Here is a 19,300-nt window from a genome sequence, read left to right as displayed (position 1 = left end):
AGGCTATATATAAGCATATGTTCAATTTATTGACCCCAGGGGCGGGGTCAAATTTGACCCCTGGGGCATAATTTAAACAAATTTGAAAGAGGATCACCCCAGAAACATTTGTGAGAAGTTTTATCAGAATTGGACTTGTAGTTTAGGAGAAGAAGATGTTTCAAGTAAAAGTTAACGCACGCACGGACGCATGGACGCACGACGGACACAGGACCATGACATATGTCCCGCTGGCCTCTGGCCAGTGGAGCTAATAAGACCAGAAACCTTTCAGTTTTTGCAGCTTGACGTAAGCAGTCCAGCAGTTTGGCAGAGTGAAATCAGCAACCTAATGCCTAGCAGTCAAGTAGCGTGAAGTCAGCAGTTTAGCTGCCAGTTAGCTTGAAATAAGCAGTCAGGTAGTTTAGAAGTTGAGCAGTCTTGCATGAGGGTCAAATTATCAACCTATGAGTCTTGCAGCTTGGCAGCGTGAAAACAGGAGTACAGCAACAAAGCAGTCTGGCAGCATTTACCTAAAAGTCAATCAATCAAGTCCATCAGGCTTAAAGCAAGATGTTAGCAGTCCAGAAGTCAAGCAATCTAGAAGTCAGGCGGCAACTTATCATGCCAGCTGCCATGCAGCCTGGCAGCGAAACGGTAATAGTTAACCTCTATGGCAGCATGATGGTAAGATAAACGGACCTTTGCAGAGAGTTGACAAGATTCAAGCAGCTTAACAATATAGTAACGCGAATTCACCAAATTAATAGACTAGCGCATTTAATTTACAATGCTGTATATATTGTTCTTATCTGTGGGAAACAAACACTAATAAAAAAGGATGATGCAACTTTCATAAAATCACAAAAATACCTTTCATGTTTCTAAAACGCATAAAATATGGCAAAACATTAAGGAAAAGTGTGAAAGCTCATAAAGAATTGAAATATAATGATTTACTTTCCCACCATCATCAGCAGCCTTAGCTGTTCATGCATAGACGGGCCTCGCTAAAAGTCCATAGGGCTTCACAAAAAAATGTTCACTTTGGTTTAATATTATGTATTTGAAGAATAAACAAGTCCAATCACATACATTGCAAAACGTTTATAAATGGTCATTTATTAAAAAGAAAAAAATATTACAGCAAATCCAAATAAGCTAGCAGTACATGTTCATATATATTAAAGCAACATTTATAACGTATTGATCGATGCAAAATCTTACAATACACATAAGTTCTATCACTATACTAAGATTAATCATTTAATTAAAAAAGTACTTTAATAACATTGGAAACCTTAAGTTATTATCGGGATCAATAAAGAATGAGTATGGTTGTCCATAATGGACCCATACAGGACACACTTGCAGCCAATATGAGACTAAGATAGGACCCAGATGCAGCCCTTATGAAAACCATGTTTTGTTGTGGCAAAACCCATATGGGTTGCCTACATTGATATCCATAAATCAGTTTGGGTAGGTGACAAATAAATCATCAACATTGTTTAATTAGTTTTTGAAAGATTTGACTTAGTTTTCAACCCATCTAAAAATGGTAACAAGCCAACATTTGATGACCCGAAGGGCATAATACAAAACGCCAGATATATGCTGAAAAAAATCATTAAGGTGACCTGAATACATGCCTATTCTATGTTCAAATAATGACGCTCCACATATAAACCAGAAGATATATTCTTTCAACCATCCACTAATCTCTAATTTCTGAAAAGTGAACACCTGATTACACAAGACTGGATAATACATACAAAACACAACATAAGAAATAAAATGATTAAAGCCCAATTGTTCATCCTTTAAAACTCAAAACACATGTCCATTACTATACGATACTTAATGTTCTTATTTGGTAAATAAACAGTATTTTGGCGCATAATAAAAAACATAATCCAGTTAACATGATCATTTCCCTTCCTGAAATCATGTTCTTTTTATAATTGTAAAGGTTCCCATCTGCATGTATATGGGGTAAAACTTGTTTCATTATCTTCTTCACTTGAATCATCACCTGTTTCCTTGCTAACTGAACCATCTTGTTGTGAAGAATTTGAAACATCATCAGATAGACTAATTTTTGTATCTGTTAGTTTCATTGTTTCACCTATTATTGAATCTTCAGAAACCATGTTGTCATTTTTAGGAGTATCTTCTAGTCTAATACCTGCATCAATTAAGGTATCTTTATCATTAGTTTTGACATCATCTTGGATTGTATTTACAATAGCATAATCTTCATCACTTTTACCCTTTTCTTCAGAAACTTGTATTTTGTCATTCAGCATATCAACTGAAAAACGATTCTAGTCATCATATCTTTTCCCCGTAATGAAGACTTTCCTGTCCTCAGTATCTAGTTCACTTTCCTCATCACTTTGAACCTCTTCTTTGGAAAGACTATCATCGTAATCATTCATATCTTCTTCATCACTTTCAGCATCTGTTTCTGAATGTTTGACATCTTCCTCGAAATCTTATTAATCTCTCTCTTGGTCACTTTCATCTTCTTCTTCAGTTAAACTGACATCTTTATCATTAATATCTTCTTCATCACTTTCTTTGTAACTTTCACTATCCTCCTCATCGTCCAAAAAATCAACGTCTGCACTGCCATACATACTTGACGTATTCTTTCGTAAATGCCAGGTTCCCATGACACCGGAATTGCGTAACAAATCAAACATTGACAATTCCTTCTTTCTACCGGCATGGGAATCTTTTAAATGCCGCCCTAAAGAAGACAAGGCTTTGTAAGATTTTCCACACAACTGGCAATTTATTTCAGCTCCATAGGTGTGAACACTTGCAACATGGTCCTGTAGATGCGTCCTCTGTGTAAAACATATCAAAGAACATTAATATTAATTACAGTTATCAGTATTATACTAGGGCTGTGTTTTGCGATTTTATAATTATCATCTTCCATTTGCATTAAAGGGACTGTCAACCACGACGACGAGGAAAAGAAAAGTTGTAAAATACCGTATTTTTTACAATTAATAGTTTATATTGATTTAAATATCACGACTGGTATATTACATTACTTGAAAAAAGTTGTTAAGTTTTCATATTTTCAGTATTTTTGGTAAATTTTTTTACTGGGTATGTCTACCAGGTAACCACCAGTTAACTATACATAACGCCAGTAGATTGATCATAATCGTCACGTGGTAAACCGAGGAATGCAAATTGTGCATGCGTAGTAAATTGTTTATATTATAAATATAAGATGATCAATCAACTTGCGTTATTTATAGTGTGTATATCGTTATGTCACATATTTTCGCGATGTACTTTCGATTTCACATCGTGACATTTTATTACCGAATATACTAAAAATATGAACATTTTTCAAACAATGTAATGTACCAGTCGTGATATTTTAATCAATATAAACTAATAATTGTAAAAAATTACGGTAATTTAGAACTTTTCTTTTTTTCGTTAATCGTGGTTGACAGTCCCTTTAATATTTAAATTTAAACTGCACTGTCCATTTATGTTAGAATTATAGTGTATTGAATGTTATAGAAAATCTGCTTAGTCAGAAGAGGAAATGTATTAATTTTATTGGAATGAATTCGGGGTAAGGCAAATCTGTATTAAATAATTGCAATAGTCATGTACAGCATAAATTAAAAATAAACATAAATCGAGACTCTCCTTATAGTGCATGCTTTCAATTTGCGGGCCAGAAGCTTTATACCCTCACCTGAGACCCCATCAAACAAAACTGATCTGAACACGAAGTCATCGCAAGGTCCCAATAACCACATATAACTAAAAACTGCCATTCCCCTCATGGAACCATTTTCAAAATCCGTAGAAATATCAATGACAAAAGGAAATCGAACGAGTTCAACATGAGCACGGTTTGATTAGGTGAGGTAAAAAGCACATGCATATATGTTTTATTAAGGATGCAAGTCTTTAAATACGTTTTAAATGTCAAAACAGTTCACATAAAGAAACTAATTAAGAAATAATTAAAAGGTACCGGGGTAATTACCCAAAAATACAATTAACAAATACTTTAATGACATTGAAATTCGATAACTATTGTATACAAACCAATTAAACAATACAACATTATTAAAAGTCCAAAGATGATAACAAGTTACTTTAAACACACCAATAAAACAATTAAAAGTATAAAAAAATAATGTAACACATATAAAAACACTATCAAAGATACAGTTAAAATGAAATTTACATGTGACTGTTAACAAATAAACAATACTCTTTTAAGGGACTTTACCCGTAGGTATCTTTTCCCGCATGTGTCACAAAGATGCTTGTAGGATTCGATGTGTTGTTCCATATTGTGCTGTAACAGCTCAGCTCGTGATGGAAAATCCTTCAGGCACTCAGAGCAGGTCAGGCTCCTAATAAAAGGGTTATAGAGTGCTTAACCTTTACCTCATATCAGCTGAACAACTAGTATTGAAAATGTTTGGCCTCGCGAACACATTTTAATGTTGGTTACTATATGTATTTGTAAAAGATAAGGCATGCAAGAATAGTGCATAGGCTAATATAAGAATATGAAAGTCTTCTCTTTTTTAGGAATTTTAACTTAATTGTAAAAAACATGTTCAAATCTACCCATCTTTGCATGATTTTACCTCAACGCAATATGTCCTGAACTGAGTACCGGTGATGTATATCAATGAGCCTTGTTCTCTGAAAACTGGGTGTAATGCATGTGTAAAGGCAAATCTAGGACAACACTTTCCGCCTAAACTGGATCATAATTTAGAGGAGACTTCTATGAACAAACAAGAGTGCCAAACTGTCACAAGATACGCCCATTTGAAGGTTTTGGACAACTTGATAACGTTACCATAACCCATATTTGAACTTGACCTACATATCATCTAGACACAACTTCGGACCAAATTTGGTGAAGATCGGATGAAAACTACTTCAATTAAAGAGCGGACACCATGCTAAATGCTTGAAATGCACTAAGTAACCTCGTGATCTAGTTTTTGACCCGACATGACTTATATTTGAACTTGACCCAGATATTGTCTAGACACAACTTCTGACCAAATTTGGTGAAGATCAGATGAAAACTACTTCAATTAGAGAGCGGACACCATGCTAAATGCTTGAAATGCACTAAGTGACCCTGTGACCTAGTTTTTGACCCTGCATGACCCATATTCGAACTTGACCTAGATATTGTCTAGATAAAACTTCTGACCAAGTTTGGTGAAGATCGGATGAAAACTATTTGAATAAGAGAGCCGACACTGCTGTGGACGCCGAGCCCTCCCGCCCGCCCGCCCGCCCGCCGCCAAGGTGAAACTATAATACGTCCCGTTTTTTTTAAACGGGCGTATAAAAATTCCATTAAAGCGTTAGGTGTCGTCCATGATTAGTCTGTGTGAACTGCACATGCTTGTCTGGGAAAACAATGAACACAGATGCATGACACCCAGTTGTCCCAGAACACAGCTTGTATAACAAAAGTTCTCTTACCCTTTCTTAATCTTCACCACAGTCATGGAAACACGCGTCTCGTTATTCTCATCCTTTATTTCGGTGCACACGACTTTATGGGACTCCTTCTCATTCCTCTTCAGTCCACGCGCAGACTTGTACGTGTGATCACACAGCTTGCAATGAAAGTCCCTCGTCTCACAGTGTACCGTGCGAACATGCTCAAGCAACTGGCTCTTCTGATGGCATAAAGAAAATAAAAATTGAGTGGAGACTGAAGACCATTTAATCAAATATCCTTAGAAGCTGTGATACAAAAACCTGTGAATTTATGGTAAACAAGATATGTGTTTGTCAGAAACACAATGCCCCCTACTGCGACGCTTTGATTTATTAATTGTTATTTTATCATTTGGCAGGTACAGATAATTATCTCCCTTTGAAGCTTATTACTTCCCTTGGACTTGTTTTTTTACCTTTGACCTTGAAGGATGACCTTGATCTTTCCCCACTCAAATGTGCAGCTCCATAAGATACACATGCATGCCAAATATCAAGTTGCTATCTAAAGGGACATAGAAGTTATGAGCATTTTTTCGAAACCCAAAAGCAGAAACCTAAACGCAAAGTGTGACGGAAAGACAAACAGTCAGACGGACAGTCCGATCACTATATGCCCTCCTACAGGGGCATAAAAATAAAAAAGACCAGAGAAAATTTCACAATGAGAAATAAACTTCCTTTTTCAAAATTTTGAAATACCAGATACTTGAATGACATCATTAAGTGCACATCACAATTATAATTCAGGTCTAAGTCTTGCCAGCGTCATTCTGTGTCATCATGCTGATCACGTCTACCAAGTAAATTGACAATTGATCCAGGTGTTTCAATAATACAGCCGTTTAAAAAAATATGTATAACATAAATCATTGAAGGGGCATTACGCGTAGAAATCTTTTCCCACATGTGTCACAGGATTCAATGTGTTGTTCCGTATTGTGCTGTAACAGCATTTCATGAGATAGGAACAAAATGAAATTAGCCTTCTTCGGGAAAAAGGGCTTCGTTCATGTGCGAAAAATGTCGTCCCAGATTAGCGTGTGCAGTCTGCAGAGGCTTATCAGTGATGACACTTTCCACTTAAACTCAATTTTCGATTAGTGGAGCCTTCCTTTTAATGAAAAATTAGTAAAAGTATCGTCCCTGAAAAGCCTATGCAGACTTCACATGCTTATCTGGGGTGACACTTTACGCACATGCATTCAGACCAGTTTTCTCAGAAACAGGCTCGATTTAAGATTTAAGTACCAGCAAAATGATTATTCTATATAATTATGTTGGTTCCAATAGGATTATAGGTATCGTAGAAGGGTAGAAATGCAAAACTAGTTTATGGACTATAACACTTTACTTGATGGTTGTGTGGCACAGTGGACATTGTGTCCATCTAGCAACTGGGAGGTCACAGCTTTGATCCCCACTGTGGAAGCATTCTTTAGATTTCCCCCAAATACACCAAGTACTGGGCATACCCAGGAAACATAACAGCTTTTCAATAAGCTTTAGTCTTTCGATACAAACTAGTTTAACTAAATATGTTTAAACTATAACGTAACTATGCATTTTAACATAACATAAACTATTATTTTGAAGGAAATACTCAAACATTTGCAATGTTGTTGTTTTTTCGTTCAAATTTTAAATAAGTCTAAACATGTTATTCATCTCTAAATCCAGCTCTACAAGTTGAATCTTAGAAACAATTATATTGAAATCCATGTTGTTATCAATTTTAAAATATTTTAAGCATACAATCAACAAAATTATTTGCCCAATTTTAGTCAAAAAAGGTGTCATATTTCCCAATCCAAATGGACCAGGCCCCATTCCCAAAACGGTGAAAAAACTCACTGCATCTGCCCACAAGACTCCAGTTGACGTAACCTTTTTATGTCAACACCGAAGGCATGTCCGTATTCTGTTCATTGTCATCCTGTAATTCCGTCAACCTATGGGATTCTTTCTGATGCCGCTTCAGTGCACGAGCTGTTTTGTAGGTGTGTTCACATAGCGGGCACAGGAAGTTCCTGTCCTTACAGTGTACAGCGCTGACGTGTTCATGCCAGTGGCTCTTCTAAAATATGAGATTAGTTCACACTGTAAGGTACTCGCCTGTTTATAGTATTTGGATTGCGTTCCAGCAAGTGGTGTTTCTAAAGGATATGAGATATTTGTATAACATGTATGTCAATTATATATGACAATTATGTGGCTGTGTATATTCATGGATTTCTTATAACAAGAACTTCTGAATTTGCGTCAGTCATTTTCCTATAAGATTGTTTTAAGTATCTAGGTGGAGTTCTGAAAAATGGGCCTAGTTAATTGAAATACATAGCCATGGGAAGGGGGGGGGGGAACCACAGGCATGATTTGCTCTCCTGAGACCCACAAAAACTACACTGCTTGGAGCAGATTTTGGGATAATGGTGTAATACGTGTGACTTCTGACATTGTACCAGGAGCCATTGCAACAAATAAGTGATTTGTTGAGCAAAAAAGTGAAACTTTTAGTGTATTTACAATGTTTCACTGAAGACAGGTGAGTTAATCTGCCCCACATGTAGGCCTGGTGTTTACATTGAAATACAACCAGCTTGGGACTCAATCTTAATATTTAAACAAATTTTTAACCAAGTTTCATTTTCCAGAAAAATAATACAGATTAAACAGAACTAAAAAGCTACAATTACAGGTGATACATGTCAAAGCACCAAAACCAAAGCGTATACACATATGTAAAGGTCACATGTTCTGTATACCAACATGACCATCAAAAGATTAACTTTAGGTATAAACATGAAATGAGGCATTTTGTTTATTCATTTTTTATATTGAATTCTAAGGCTCATTTAGATACTCTTGAGACCACTGCCTGGGTAGAACAAGTATTTGTGTCTTTTTTAAAAAGATCTTTTACACAAACCACAAGTATTGAAGAGAGGATCCAAAAAAAAGCCTCATGAGCGCACCCAAGGCAAAGACTATATCCAGAAACCCACTTTCTCTATATTCTGTGCATTAAAACAAGAACTAACAAGAGCACCGCATAACGGGTGCCACGCTTGGCTGCGGGTGCAGTTTTGAATAAATGAAAACTTGACATAATTTTTTTTTGGAAGTCACAGCACAGAGACCTTGACCTTTGACCTAGTGACCCAAAAATGGGTGTGGCATGTAGAACTCATTAAGGTGCAGCTACAAATAAACATATGAAGTTTCAAAAGTGTAGGTTGAAGCACTTTGATGTTAGAGCCAATGTTCAAAACCTTAACAAAATGTTTAGGTTTTAGCACGACGCGGACGGCAGACACGACGACGGACAAGACATGACACGACGAGCTGGCTATGACAATACCTCGGGTTTTCTCTGAAAACAGCCAAGCTAAAAATCACCCCTCTCACCTTAATAAATTGTTTGCTGCAGAATTCACAAGTGTACGCCGACTTTATGTTATGAGAGGTCATATTATGTGTTTTGAAGAAGTTTTTGGAAGCAAACTGCACGCTAAACTCCACACACCAACTGCATGAAAACAAAAAGTGACATTTGGAGAGGCTTTATTAAAATATCAATACACCCATGCTTTCCATACGGATGAATTAACCATGTACGAGATGGATGTACATCGGAATCAATTTTTGCATGCTTTTTATCATTTACAAGGATAAAAACAAACAAAAAAGCACTACAAATAATTTAATAGTCATGTCAACAACAAAATTTGATCAGGCCGTTTTGAATATTCACAATTAAATATACATTTACTACGATGGAACAATCGTGTATTTTAAGTCCGACAATATTTAACACAGAGAATTGTGGTTGAATTTATTTTAATAAAAAAGAGGTTTCTGTGACGTTTGTGTTCAAATAATTATTTTTAAACTAAATATGACATTTTATATATTGTATAATCTTCATGTACATGCAAGTATAAAATAAACATGTACATGTATATTACTTTAGACATGCAAAGTTTATAAATAGTTCCTCTGTGGAAAGGGGGTTTATTGCATAGAGTTTCAAAGTTTATTGTCTAATCCATGGCATGTACAATAAAATACATAAAATAACACAAATTACAAACATGCATGGCCAATCTTATAGATTTGTAATAGACATTTTTAATGTGTGATATTACGATAAAAACTATTTCCTTGTTACAGGTACATGTTTTATTGACATACATCATTAAAACCAGATTGCCCCTGTTAACCTTTTGATAAACACCTGTAATAAAATATTGAAGTTGATAAAACACTGGTGATTATAAAACAGGGCACTAATGCGCAAAGTGAAAAATGGAGTATACTAGTGACTACCAGTAGGATCAGGTCATTAGTGGACTGGTTAACAGTGGCCTTCTGTATTGAGTATACTTGTGACTACCAGTAGGATCAGGTCATTAGTGGACTGGTTAACAGTGGCCTTCTGTATTGAGTATACTTGTGACTACCAGTAGGATCAGGTCATTAGTGGACTGGTTAACAGTGGCCTTCTGTATTGAGTATACTAGTGACTACCAGTAGGATCAGGTCATTAGTGGACTGGTTAACAGTGGCCTTCTGTATTTTAATAAAAAAGGAACAGAATCGTCTGTCAGCAGGCAGACCTTCATACGCATATGTGCGTAAATTGTCGTCCCAGATAAGCACAGGTTAATCAGGGAAAATACTTTCCGCTTTTATGATTTTCTGTTTAAAGAAAGTCTCTACTTTGCCAAAATTCTGTTTCTGCGGGAAGTGTCGTCTCTGATTAAGCCTGTGCAGAATTCACAGGCTAATCTGGGACGACACTTTATGCACATGCATTTAACCTAACCTCCTTTTCACAGAGCATGGCCAATTTGCATTTGCTTTTTGTTTCCTTAAATGATGATGATACTATCAGCTGATCAACTATCTAAAAAGTGATCATCTGCTTTAAGAAGCCATTTTCATGACGCGGCTACTGTGACTAATTCCATTGATTGACGGAGTAACACAGATTACAATTTATCTTTAACTTCTACTTTAGGGATTGCTATTTTCACAAGCTTCCTTGATGTTATCCAATGTTATACATTCTTTCATTTTAAATCTGTTGTATCTATAGTGTATTTTATAATACTTGAAAAATGAATGAGTACCAAACTTATTAGGCATATTTAAGGGTATATGTTAGTAAATCCTTTCGACTTTTTTAAGTCTATACCTGTATACTTACCTTTTTGTTGCTTTTTTTTTTCCCTCTCAACTTTGTTTCTTTTGTTGGAATGCTGACTGAAATAAGGTATTTATTGTTCATGAATATGAAATTGGAGATGAGCGTAAGGAATTATATATAATCTAATAGCATCAACATTGAGCAAAATATATGACTTCAAGAGTGTCCGCAAAGTTTACAGGAAACTGTCCTAGCAAATAAATCAACATTTTTTAGCAAACTATTTTAAAATTGGAATCTTTACCATTAGAAGAAAAAATTCTAAGCATGTGATTATAACGCAAAACATGCAACTTCAAAAATTTTCACATTGTACTACAGCCATTTAAGGAAAATTTTGTTTTTGGTCCACGTGACTTGGCCAAGGTATCTTAAAATATAACATTCTGATAAAGTTTCATTAAGATTGAGTCATAAATATGGCCCTTATGGTAACACGTTTTTTTTCTAAGATTTTATCAAGAGACTTAGTCTTTGGTCACATGTGACCCATATTTGAATTCAGCTGAAGACCCGAAGTTTTGTAAAGATTAACATCCTGACCATTCGGGTTTAAGATTAAGTCATAAATGTGGATTCTTTAGTGGAAAAAATGTTGTTTTTTAAAAAAGATTTCACCTGATGACATATTCTCCAGATGCAGATTTAAAGTCAGTTTAGATATTGTTATATTGATATGAACATTTTCAGCAAGCTTTATGGAGATGGGGTTTCAAACGTGGTCTCTAAAATGGTTATATTTTTTTCCTCAGATGTGACATGGTTAACTAATTGTTTGTTACACATGACGCATATTGAAACTTGGCCTAGATAATGCCAATACAGTCGAAACCCTATGGCTCTAACTCGACGGGACCGACAACAAAAGTTCGAGCCATCAGCGAGCGAATCGAGAGATATTGATGATTTGAATAGCAGTTGGATTTAAATTGCTCAGGCATGCAAAATTCAAACTTTCGTGATCCTAGGCCTAAGCGTTCTTGAGTTATCATCCGGAAACCATTTTACTTTTTCGGTTTATCGTGACCTTGACCTTTGACCTAGTGACCTGAAAATCAATAGGGGTCATCTACGAGTTATGATCAATGTATCTATGACGTTTCATGATCCTAGGCATAAGCGTTCTTGAGTTATCATCCAGAAACCATTTTACTGCTTTGGGTCACTGTGACCTTGACCTTTGACCTAGTGACCTGAAAATCAATAGGGGTCATCTGCAAGTCATTATCAATGTATCTATGAAGTTTCATGATCCTAGGCATAAGGGTTCTTGAGTTATCATCCAGAAACCATTTTACTATTTCAGGTCATCGTGACCTTGACCTTTGACCTAGTGACCTGAAAATTAATAGGAGTCATCTGCGAGTCATGATCAATGAACCTATGAAGTTTCATGATCCTTGACAAAAGCGCTCTTGAGTTATCATCCGGAAACCATCTGGTGGACGGACGGACCGACATGAGCAAAATAATGTACCCCCTCTTCTTCGAAAGGGGGGGGACATAATGAGAAAACTGCCCCACTCTCAGCAGCCATGTTATTCAACTGATCGGAACCATTTTTGAACTCAACTCTCGTATCAAGGAAACAAATGTTCTGACCAAATTTCATGAAAATTGGGCCACAAATGTGACTTCTACTGTGTTCACATGTTTTCACTATATACATATAGAGAAAAATGCCCCGCCCACTGGCGGCCATGTTTTTTCACCGATCCCGACCATTTTCAAACTCGTCCGAGATATCAATAAAACCAATGTTTTGACCAACTTTCATGATGATTCAGCAACAATTGTGACTTCTAGTGTTTACAAGGTGTCTTTATAGCCAAATAGGGAAAACTGCCAATATATGCATATAGAGAAAACTAGCGGCCATGTTTTTCACCGATCTCGACCATTTTCGAACTCGTCCGAGACATCAATTAAACCAATGTTTTGACCAACTTTCATGATTTAAAATTATTATGTTTCTCCTTGTCAAAATCGTTGTTTATCTCTGTTCTTATTTTGTTTAGAAATGTCATTTAATTGAATTTAGTTCTGAAATGTCATTTAACTTACTAACATATATACATCATTATATTGATTTGGTTACCTACTATAGTATAAGGATACGTGACATTACTTTATTTATAATTATATGCATTAAAGACGATGTACTTATGATAAGTCTTAATAAACTGTCTGTTCTGTTCATGATGAATGGGCAAAAGTTGTGACTTCTAGAGTGTTTACAAGGTTTCTCTATAGCCAAATAAGGAAAACTGCCCCGCCCACTGGCGGCCATGTTTTTCAACGGATCGGAACCACTTTTGAACTCAAATAAAATATCATTAAGACAAAAATTTTGACAAAGTTACATGAAGATTTGGCATGAAATGTGACTTCTACAGTGTTTACAAGGTTTTTCTTTTTTTGACCTAGTATTTGACCCGACACAAATCAGTTTCGAACTCGGCCGAGATTTCATTGGGACAAAGCTTCTGACTAAGTTTCATGAAGATGGGACAAAAAATGTGCCCTCTAGAGTGTTTACGAGCAAATGTTAACGGACGGACATACGACGGACAAAGACCGGTCACAAAAGCTCACCTGAGCAATCAGGTGAGCTAAAAAACAGCGGACACCATGCTGAATGTGTAAAACGTTCTAAGTGACCCCGTGACCTAGTTTTTGATCTGGCATGGCTCATGTTCCAACTTGGCCTTAAGATCATCTAGATAAAACTTCTGACCAAGTTTGATGAAGATCGGATGAAAACTACTTGATTTAGAGAGCGGACACCATGCTGAATTTTAAAAAACGCACTAAGTGACCCCATGACCTAATTTTTGGCCCGGCATGGCCCATGTTCAAACATGACCTAGAGATCATCTAGATAAATCTTCTAAATAAGCACTTTTATATATTTCAGATATGTGACATTGACCTTTAATATAGGTCACATAAAACCATAAAACTTGTAGTATTGAATTTGCCAGGGCATTATAAAAAATGCATCTGACAGTCACATGAAAATAATATGATAAATGAGAAGTTGCATATCAGACAAACATCAAATGCACTAAGTTAACCTTTCAACTTTTAATGTGACTTTGACATTTATGGTGGTGGTGGTGGGGGGGGGGGGTGGACGTCGTCCTCTCATTATTGAAACTTGCGGCAAATTAAAACAAGAATCCGTCGGAGACAGGTGATGCTCCCCAAAGGTTTTTGTCACAATATTGCACTATATATTCAGATAACAGGAAACGTCTTGAGGGAACAGTTGTTGGGGGGACAATTTTTTATATATAAAATTCCAAAGGGCCATAACTCTGTGAATAATCATCCGACCAGAACCCGCTGATAATATGCACATCTCCTCTTGGTAGTGAAGCTGCCCATTAAGTTTCATTGAATTCGGGTCATTAGTTGCTGAGAAATAGCCCGGACCAGAATTGCAATATATGTTAAGTTAATGGAAAATTTCAAAGGGCCATAACTCTGTGAAAAATCATCCGACCAGAACCCGCTGATAATATGCACATCTCCTCTTGGGAGTGAAGCTTCCCATAAAGTTTCATTGAAATTCCGGTCTTTAGTTGCTGGGAAATAGCCCGGACAAAAATTGTGCACGGACGTCCGGACGGACGGACGGACAGACGCAGCGGCGACTATATGCTCCCCCCCCCATTTTTTTTTTGGGGGGGGAACAAAAACACGATACAGACAAACTTAGACGGCTTATTTTATACATATACAAATTATGATTGCGAGTATCAAGCTTTTTGCAAGTGGGTTTGACAAAAGCATGATGAGTGATGAAAGTACAATTTTTACTTGACCATTTGCAAGGGAGACAAAGTTAAATGCGAACACCGTAAAGTTCAAAATCAGTGCTTCAGCAATCCATAAATGGAAGGGCGCAGCAGCCTGCCATCCAAATATTCTAACACCCCCCCCCCCAATGGGCAGCCTCCATGCTTTTTTATGTGAATGTCGAGTTAGGAACAGTTAATAGGAAGAAACATCTGTAAGCATGTAACACGATTACCACGTTGCCATTCAAAAGCCATCAATCCATAAATATTTTACCAGAAGAATAAAGAGCATTCACAATTTTTTAATAAAGGAAAGGATGTGTGAACAAGACTATTGTCAAGCAATATGGTCCCCTATCTGAAACTCCCCCAGTTTAAGAAATATTTCTAGTCTATTTGTTGCCATAGCAACCAGAAATCTTTCCGTAGGAACAAAATGAAATGATGTGCATAATCTTCATATTGCCATCTATTCATGTTTCAAGTTTCATGAACAAATATGAAGAACTTTAATAAGTTATCGCAGGATCCAGTATTTTCAGCAATATTTCTAGTCTATTTGTTGCCATAGGCTAGCAACCAGAATTCTTGACGTAGGAACAAAATTAAATGACGTGCATAATCTCCATATTGCCATCTGTCTATGTTTTAAGTTTCATGAAAAAAATATGACAAACTTTTAAAGTTATTGCAGGATCCTGAAAAGTGTGACAGACTGACACTGACAGACTCACTGACACACAGAGCGCAAACCATAAGTCCCCTCCGGTTTCACCGGTAGGGGAAAAAATATCAGAAATTTTCTGCATTGGATGAATTGAATTTTAAACGATTGAGAACACATACATTTCAATTGCTGGAATTTAACAGGAAGGTTGTTTGACAGGTATTATTTAATGGATCAACTTGAAAATTAGGGCTATATACATTTTCTGACCATGTTTTTCAACCAACCGGAAACATTTTCAAACTTGTCCAAGATAACATTGGTAAAAATCGTCTGACCAAAATTCATGAAGATCGGACAATAAATGTGGCTTCTAGAGTTTTAACATAGCCATTGTTGACGAGGCATGACGGACGACAGACAAAAGGCGATCACAAAAGCTCACCCTGAGCATGGCTTGTTCAGCCAGGTGAGCTAAAAAAACACACTTTAATATCTGTTTTTTAATAACTTACTAGTCAAAATGTTTACACTTTTTTTATTTCATTGGCTTATGCATAGGAGAATGAAAAAGAAAAAGTGTCTGTTAATCGACTTTTTCATTTTCTGCAAAAGAATTGAATTCAGCAGAAAGGTAAGGTATTGTAGTTCTTTAGCGCATCATTATGTGTAGACACATGGTGTGTACTCTATTTTTCATTTATACCAGTAAAGGTGGGTTCCCACTGCCGATCCGATCAACTCGATCTTCCCGATCACCAAAATTTCCCGACCACACCCGACCAAGCTCGACTAAAAGGGGTATACACGACTTCTTCTCGACCTCTTGTCGATAACACACGACTCCCACACGAATCATTCACGACGTCCACTGAACCATCTGTCCGCTTTCCGCTCGATCATCTCGACCTATACGCGAGCCCTATACGATCTCAGCTCGACCAAATGGACCTCAGCTCGATCACCACCAGATCTTCACACGACCAGATCGTGATGGTCGTACGACAGTCGTACAAAGTCGCGAACGGTCGTGTACTGAAACTTTGAGAATAAAAACTTCAAACATTGTTGTTCACTAATCACTTTAAATCATCATGGATTTTTTTTACTAGTTTTAGCAGTATCAGCCGCCTTTTTGCCATTTCTTGGCATCTTTGGATGTTTACTCGTTCAATTCTAAGAAGGTTATGAGAGACAAGCACAACGTTTTGCACGTGAGTTTTGTTTTAGTTACATGAGCTCCTGTATGGTCGAATAGCAATCGGGAAGTGATCGTGTACGGTCGAGTAGACGTCGGGTAGCAGTCTAGTAAATCTGTACATCAAACCGAATAGAGGTCGAGTGGATCGTGTTCCGATCTAAAATAACTCGGGTAGAGGTCGAGCGGATCGGGTAGAGATCGTGTAAAAGATGTAAATCTGATCGCCACAAGATTGCTTCCCGATCAACTCGATCTTCTACACGACCACTTGCCGAGCGCCTCTCGATCCATTTCATACTCGACCGCTACTCGATATTTTTTGACATGTCAAAAAATATCGGGTAGGAAGCCCGACCACTTCCGACCTACCCGACCGCCTCCGACCACTCATGCCGACCGAACCAGACCCGTACCCGACCGCTTGGTCGGGCTTGATTGAGTTGATCTGATCGGCAGTGAGAACCCAGCTTAAATGCAAACTTATGTTCCAACTGATACAAATCAGTACAATTGTACAGGAAAATTGGTCAGAACACTGTTATTATGATTTGTAAACATTTTGGGGAAGTGTCTTCTTGCTTGTTTTAGTGGCCTTCAAGATGTTCAAGTCAATAATACTATAGAAACTACCTGCCTTGGTGACCTGTTAAGCTTTTTTAACCATTGTGTCATTTCTTTTGAATTTGAATTATTGGGTAATTTCAATGGGTGGATATTATACATGGTTGAACATGTGAAACCTACAAATAGACAGGAATAACTACCAATAATGCATTTAAAGCAATTCAGTTATATACACGAGTTCATAAACGAACATAACCTAGCTATGAATTGACTGCATATCTTCATTAAATGCTCTCAAATGGCCTAGGCTGTCTGTTTCTCAGGAAGGTTTGACATCAATACTTAAATACATAATTATTAACAATATTGGTAACAAAATCAATTCTCACCACTATGTATATTATACTAGCACTTGTCACTCCAAGGTATGGCTGTCAATTAAATATTTGTGTTAGTATGTATTTTAATAACAAGTAGACAGACATTGTTTTTTTAGTCTCACTTCATTTTTTATTGTTTATCCATTGATTTTTAGTAAATTCATTTGATTGGATTATGCAACCATGTGCTATTATTTGCCCCTGCAATACAAATCCCTAATTGGTGAGCTCAATTCTTGACAGCTAGGTATCCACTGGTCGATTTAAGATGTCACATATTAATCTGTTGCGAAATAGACCATTATGATTATCCACTTAAGGGGTGTTGCTGCAGTTTTGATGATTTTTTTCCATCTAATAACTTTTGCTCAAAATTTTTATTCAAGTACTACATACAAATACTTAATGAAAAATGCAATAAAAACATAGGGTCACCGGCTTTGTTTGGATTTTATTCACCATTATATAATATGTACTTTTTCATTAAAACTGAAAAATCTCTAATTGCATAATAATGATTAATAACCTATGAAATTGGAAACATGTAGAGATTATATAAGCTAATATATATCATATACCATTTAAGTAAACCACAAACAACCAAAAAAAATAGAGAACACAAGTTAAATTTTAAGAAATTTAATTTTTATAATTTTTATGTCGACCAAAAAACGTCATTTTTTTTACTATTTTTACCACAAAAATGGAATTTAAAAAAGTTCTATCTAATAACTTTTTGCGAAACTTCTCAAATATGTTCATTTATGTATTGTTATCATGAAACAAACATAAAAAAGGGGGGTCACCGCACTTTTAACAGAGATTTTTTGTTTTAACTATCCCTACCGTCTACGTCAAATTTTATAAAAATACATCAATTAGGCAAAACCCAAGTACCGGTACATAGATTGTAAGAAATATGCATAAACATTAGAAATTGTTTTGATTCTTAACTGGGATCACAACAGCTTACCAAAAGACATAAATAAAAAACAATATTTAATCACAAACATAATACCATACAGTATCAAACTCGACCTTAATCATTAATAACTTACATGTACTTGTTCACAGATTTCGGCTTGTTTTGAAGTTTGTGATTAAATGCTTTAAATTGATAAATTTAAACGACATGACTTAAAAGCTCCAGTGTAAAACAAGAATGAATTTAAAGAAATAAAAAAGAAGTAAAAAAAAGTTAACCCCACCTGGGATCGAACCACTGACAATTGAATTATAAACCAATTCGGTCATTTCTGATGATACTGATAACAAAATTATTGAGTTGTGATAATAGCACCATCGGTGTTGCTATAAATATATTCTCCGTTAAATAAACTGCCGCAACACCCCTTAAAACCGAGTTGCCTGGGAGATCGACTTGTGAAAACAGTTAAATTGATACCAAGTATTTTGGGATGAACTTTAAATTTTCACATACCAGTAAGCAGCCTACTGAGCCTAGCATCAGCCCTTTGTGTGAACCCCATATTTGTGTACACGCCTACCTACTAAGTCCTTGTCTTTATCCTAAGCTCTCACAGGTACTGGCACTGTTGTATTTTGCCTGGAAAAAGCTTTTTCTATCTTCTTAGCCCCTACATAAGCAAATTTGAGTTTTAAAATAACAGTTTACACAATTTTGACAAATTCATGTTGGTGTAATTTCAGACTCTCATTATTTGTAGTAGAACTTGTCCATAACCTAGGAACCTTATTTATAAGGGCTCATCTCATTTCATGTTTTCCGTATTACTTGAACTACTGTATTTTATTGCTAATTACTTCCAGTTTATAACCTAAATTTCAATTTCAAAAAGTTGGTGCGCATGGGTACATAATTATATTAAAATTTCAACAGTGTTGTATTAGCATAACATCCATAAAAAACTACTGCTGAGTTTACATCTTGAATGCCTAATTGCTATACATATACTTAATGTACATCAATGCTTTCTA

The 19,300-nt window shown here is 36.2% G+C and overlaps 1 protein-coding gene across 1 annotated transcript; it reads right to left on the bottom strand.

Moving 5' to 3' along the window:
- Nucleotides 1–2,480: 2,480 nt before the first annotated feature.
- On the bottom strand, nucleotides 2,481–18,831 carry LOC127831096 (zinc finger protein PLAG1-like). Its single transcript, XM_052356085.1, has 6 exons — nucleotides 18,783–18,831; nucleotides 10,724–10,779; nucleotides 7,415–7,588; nucleotides 5,491–5,690; nucleotides 4,262–4,388; nucleotides 2,481–2,834 (listed from the first exon to the last, which is right to left on the bottom strand). Exons 1-6 carry the CDS (start codon nucleotides 18,829–18,831, stop codon nucleotides 2,481–2,483), a joined length of 960 nt encoding a protein of 319 aa, XP_052212045.1.
- Between the last annotated feature and the right edge of the window lie 469 nt (nucleotides 18,832–19,300).

The sequence above is a fragment of the Dreissena polymorpha genome, chromosome 5 (assembly GCF_020536995.1).
Source record: "Dreissena polymorpha isolate Duluth1 chromosome 5, UMN_Dpol_1.0, whole genome shotgun sequence".
Taxonomy (NCBI): domain Eukaryota; kingdom Metazoa; phylum Mollusca; class Bivalvia; order Myida; family Dreissenidae; genus Dreissena; species Dreissena polymorpha.
This window is presented reverse-complemented; position numbering and strand designations above follow the sequence as displayed.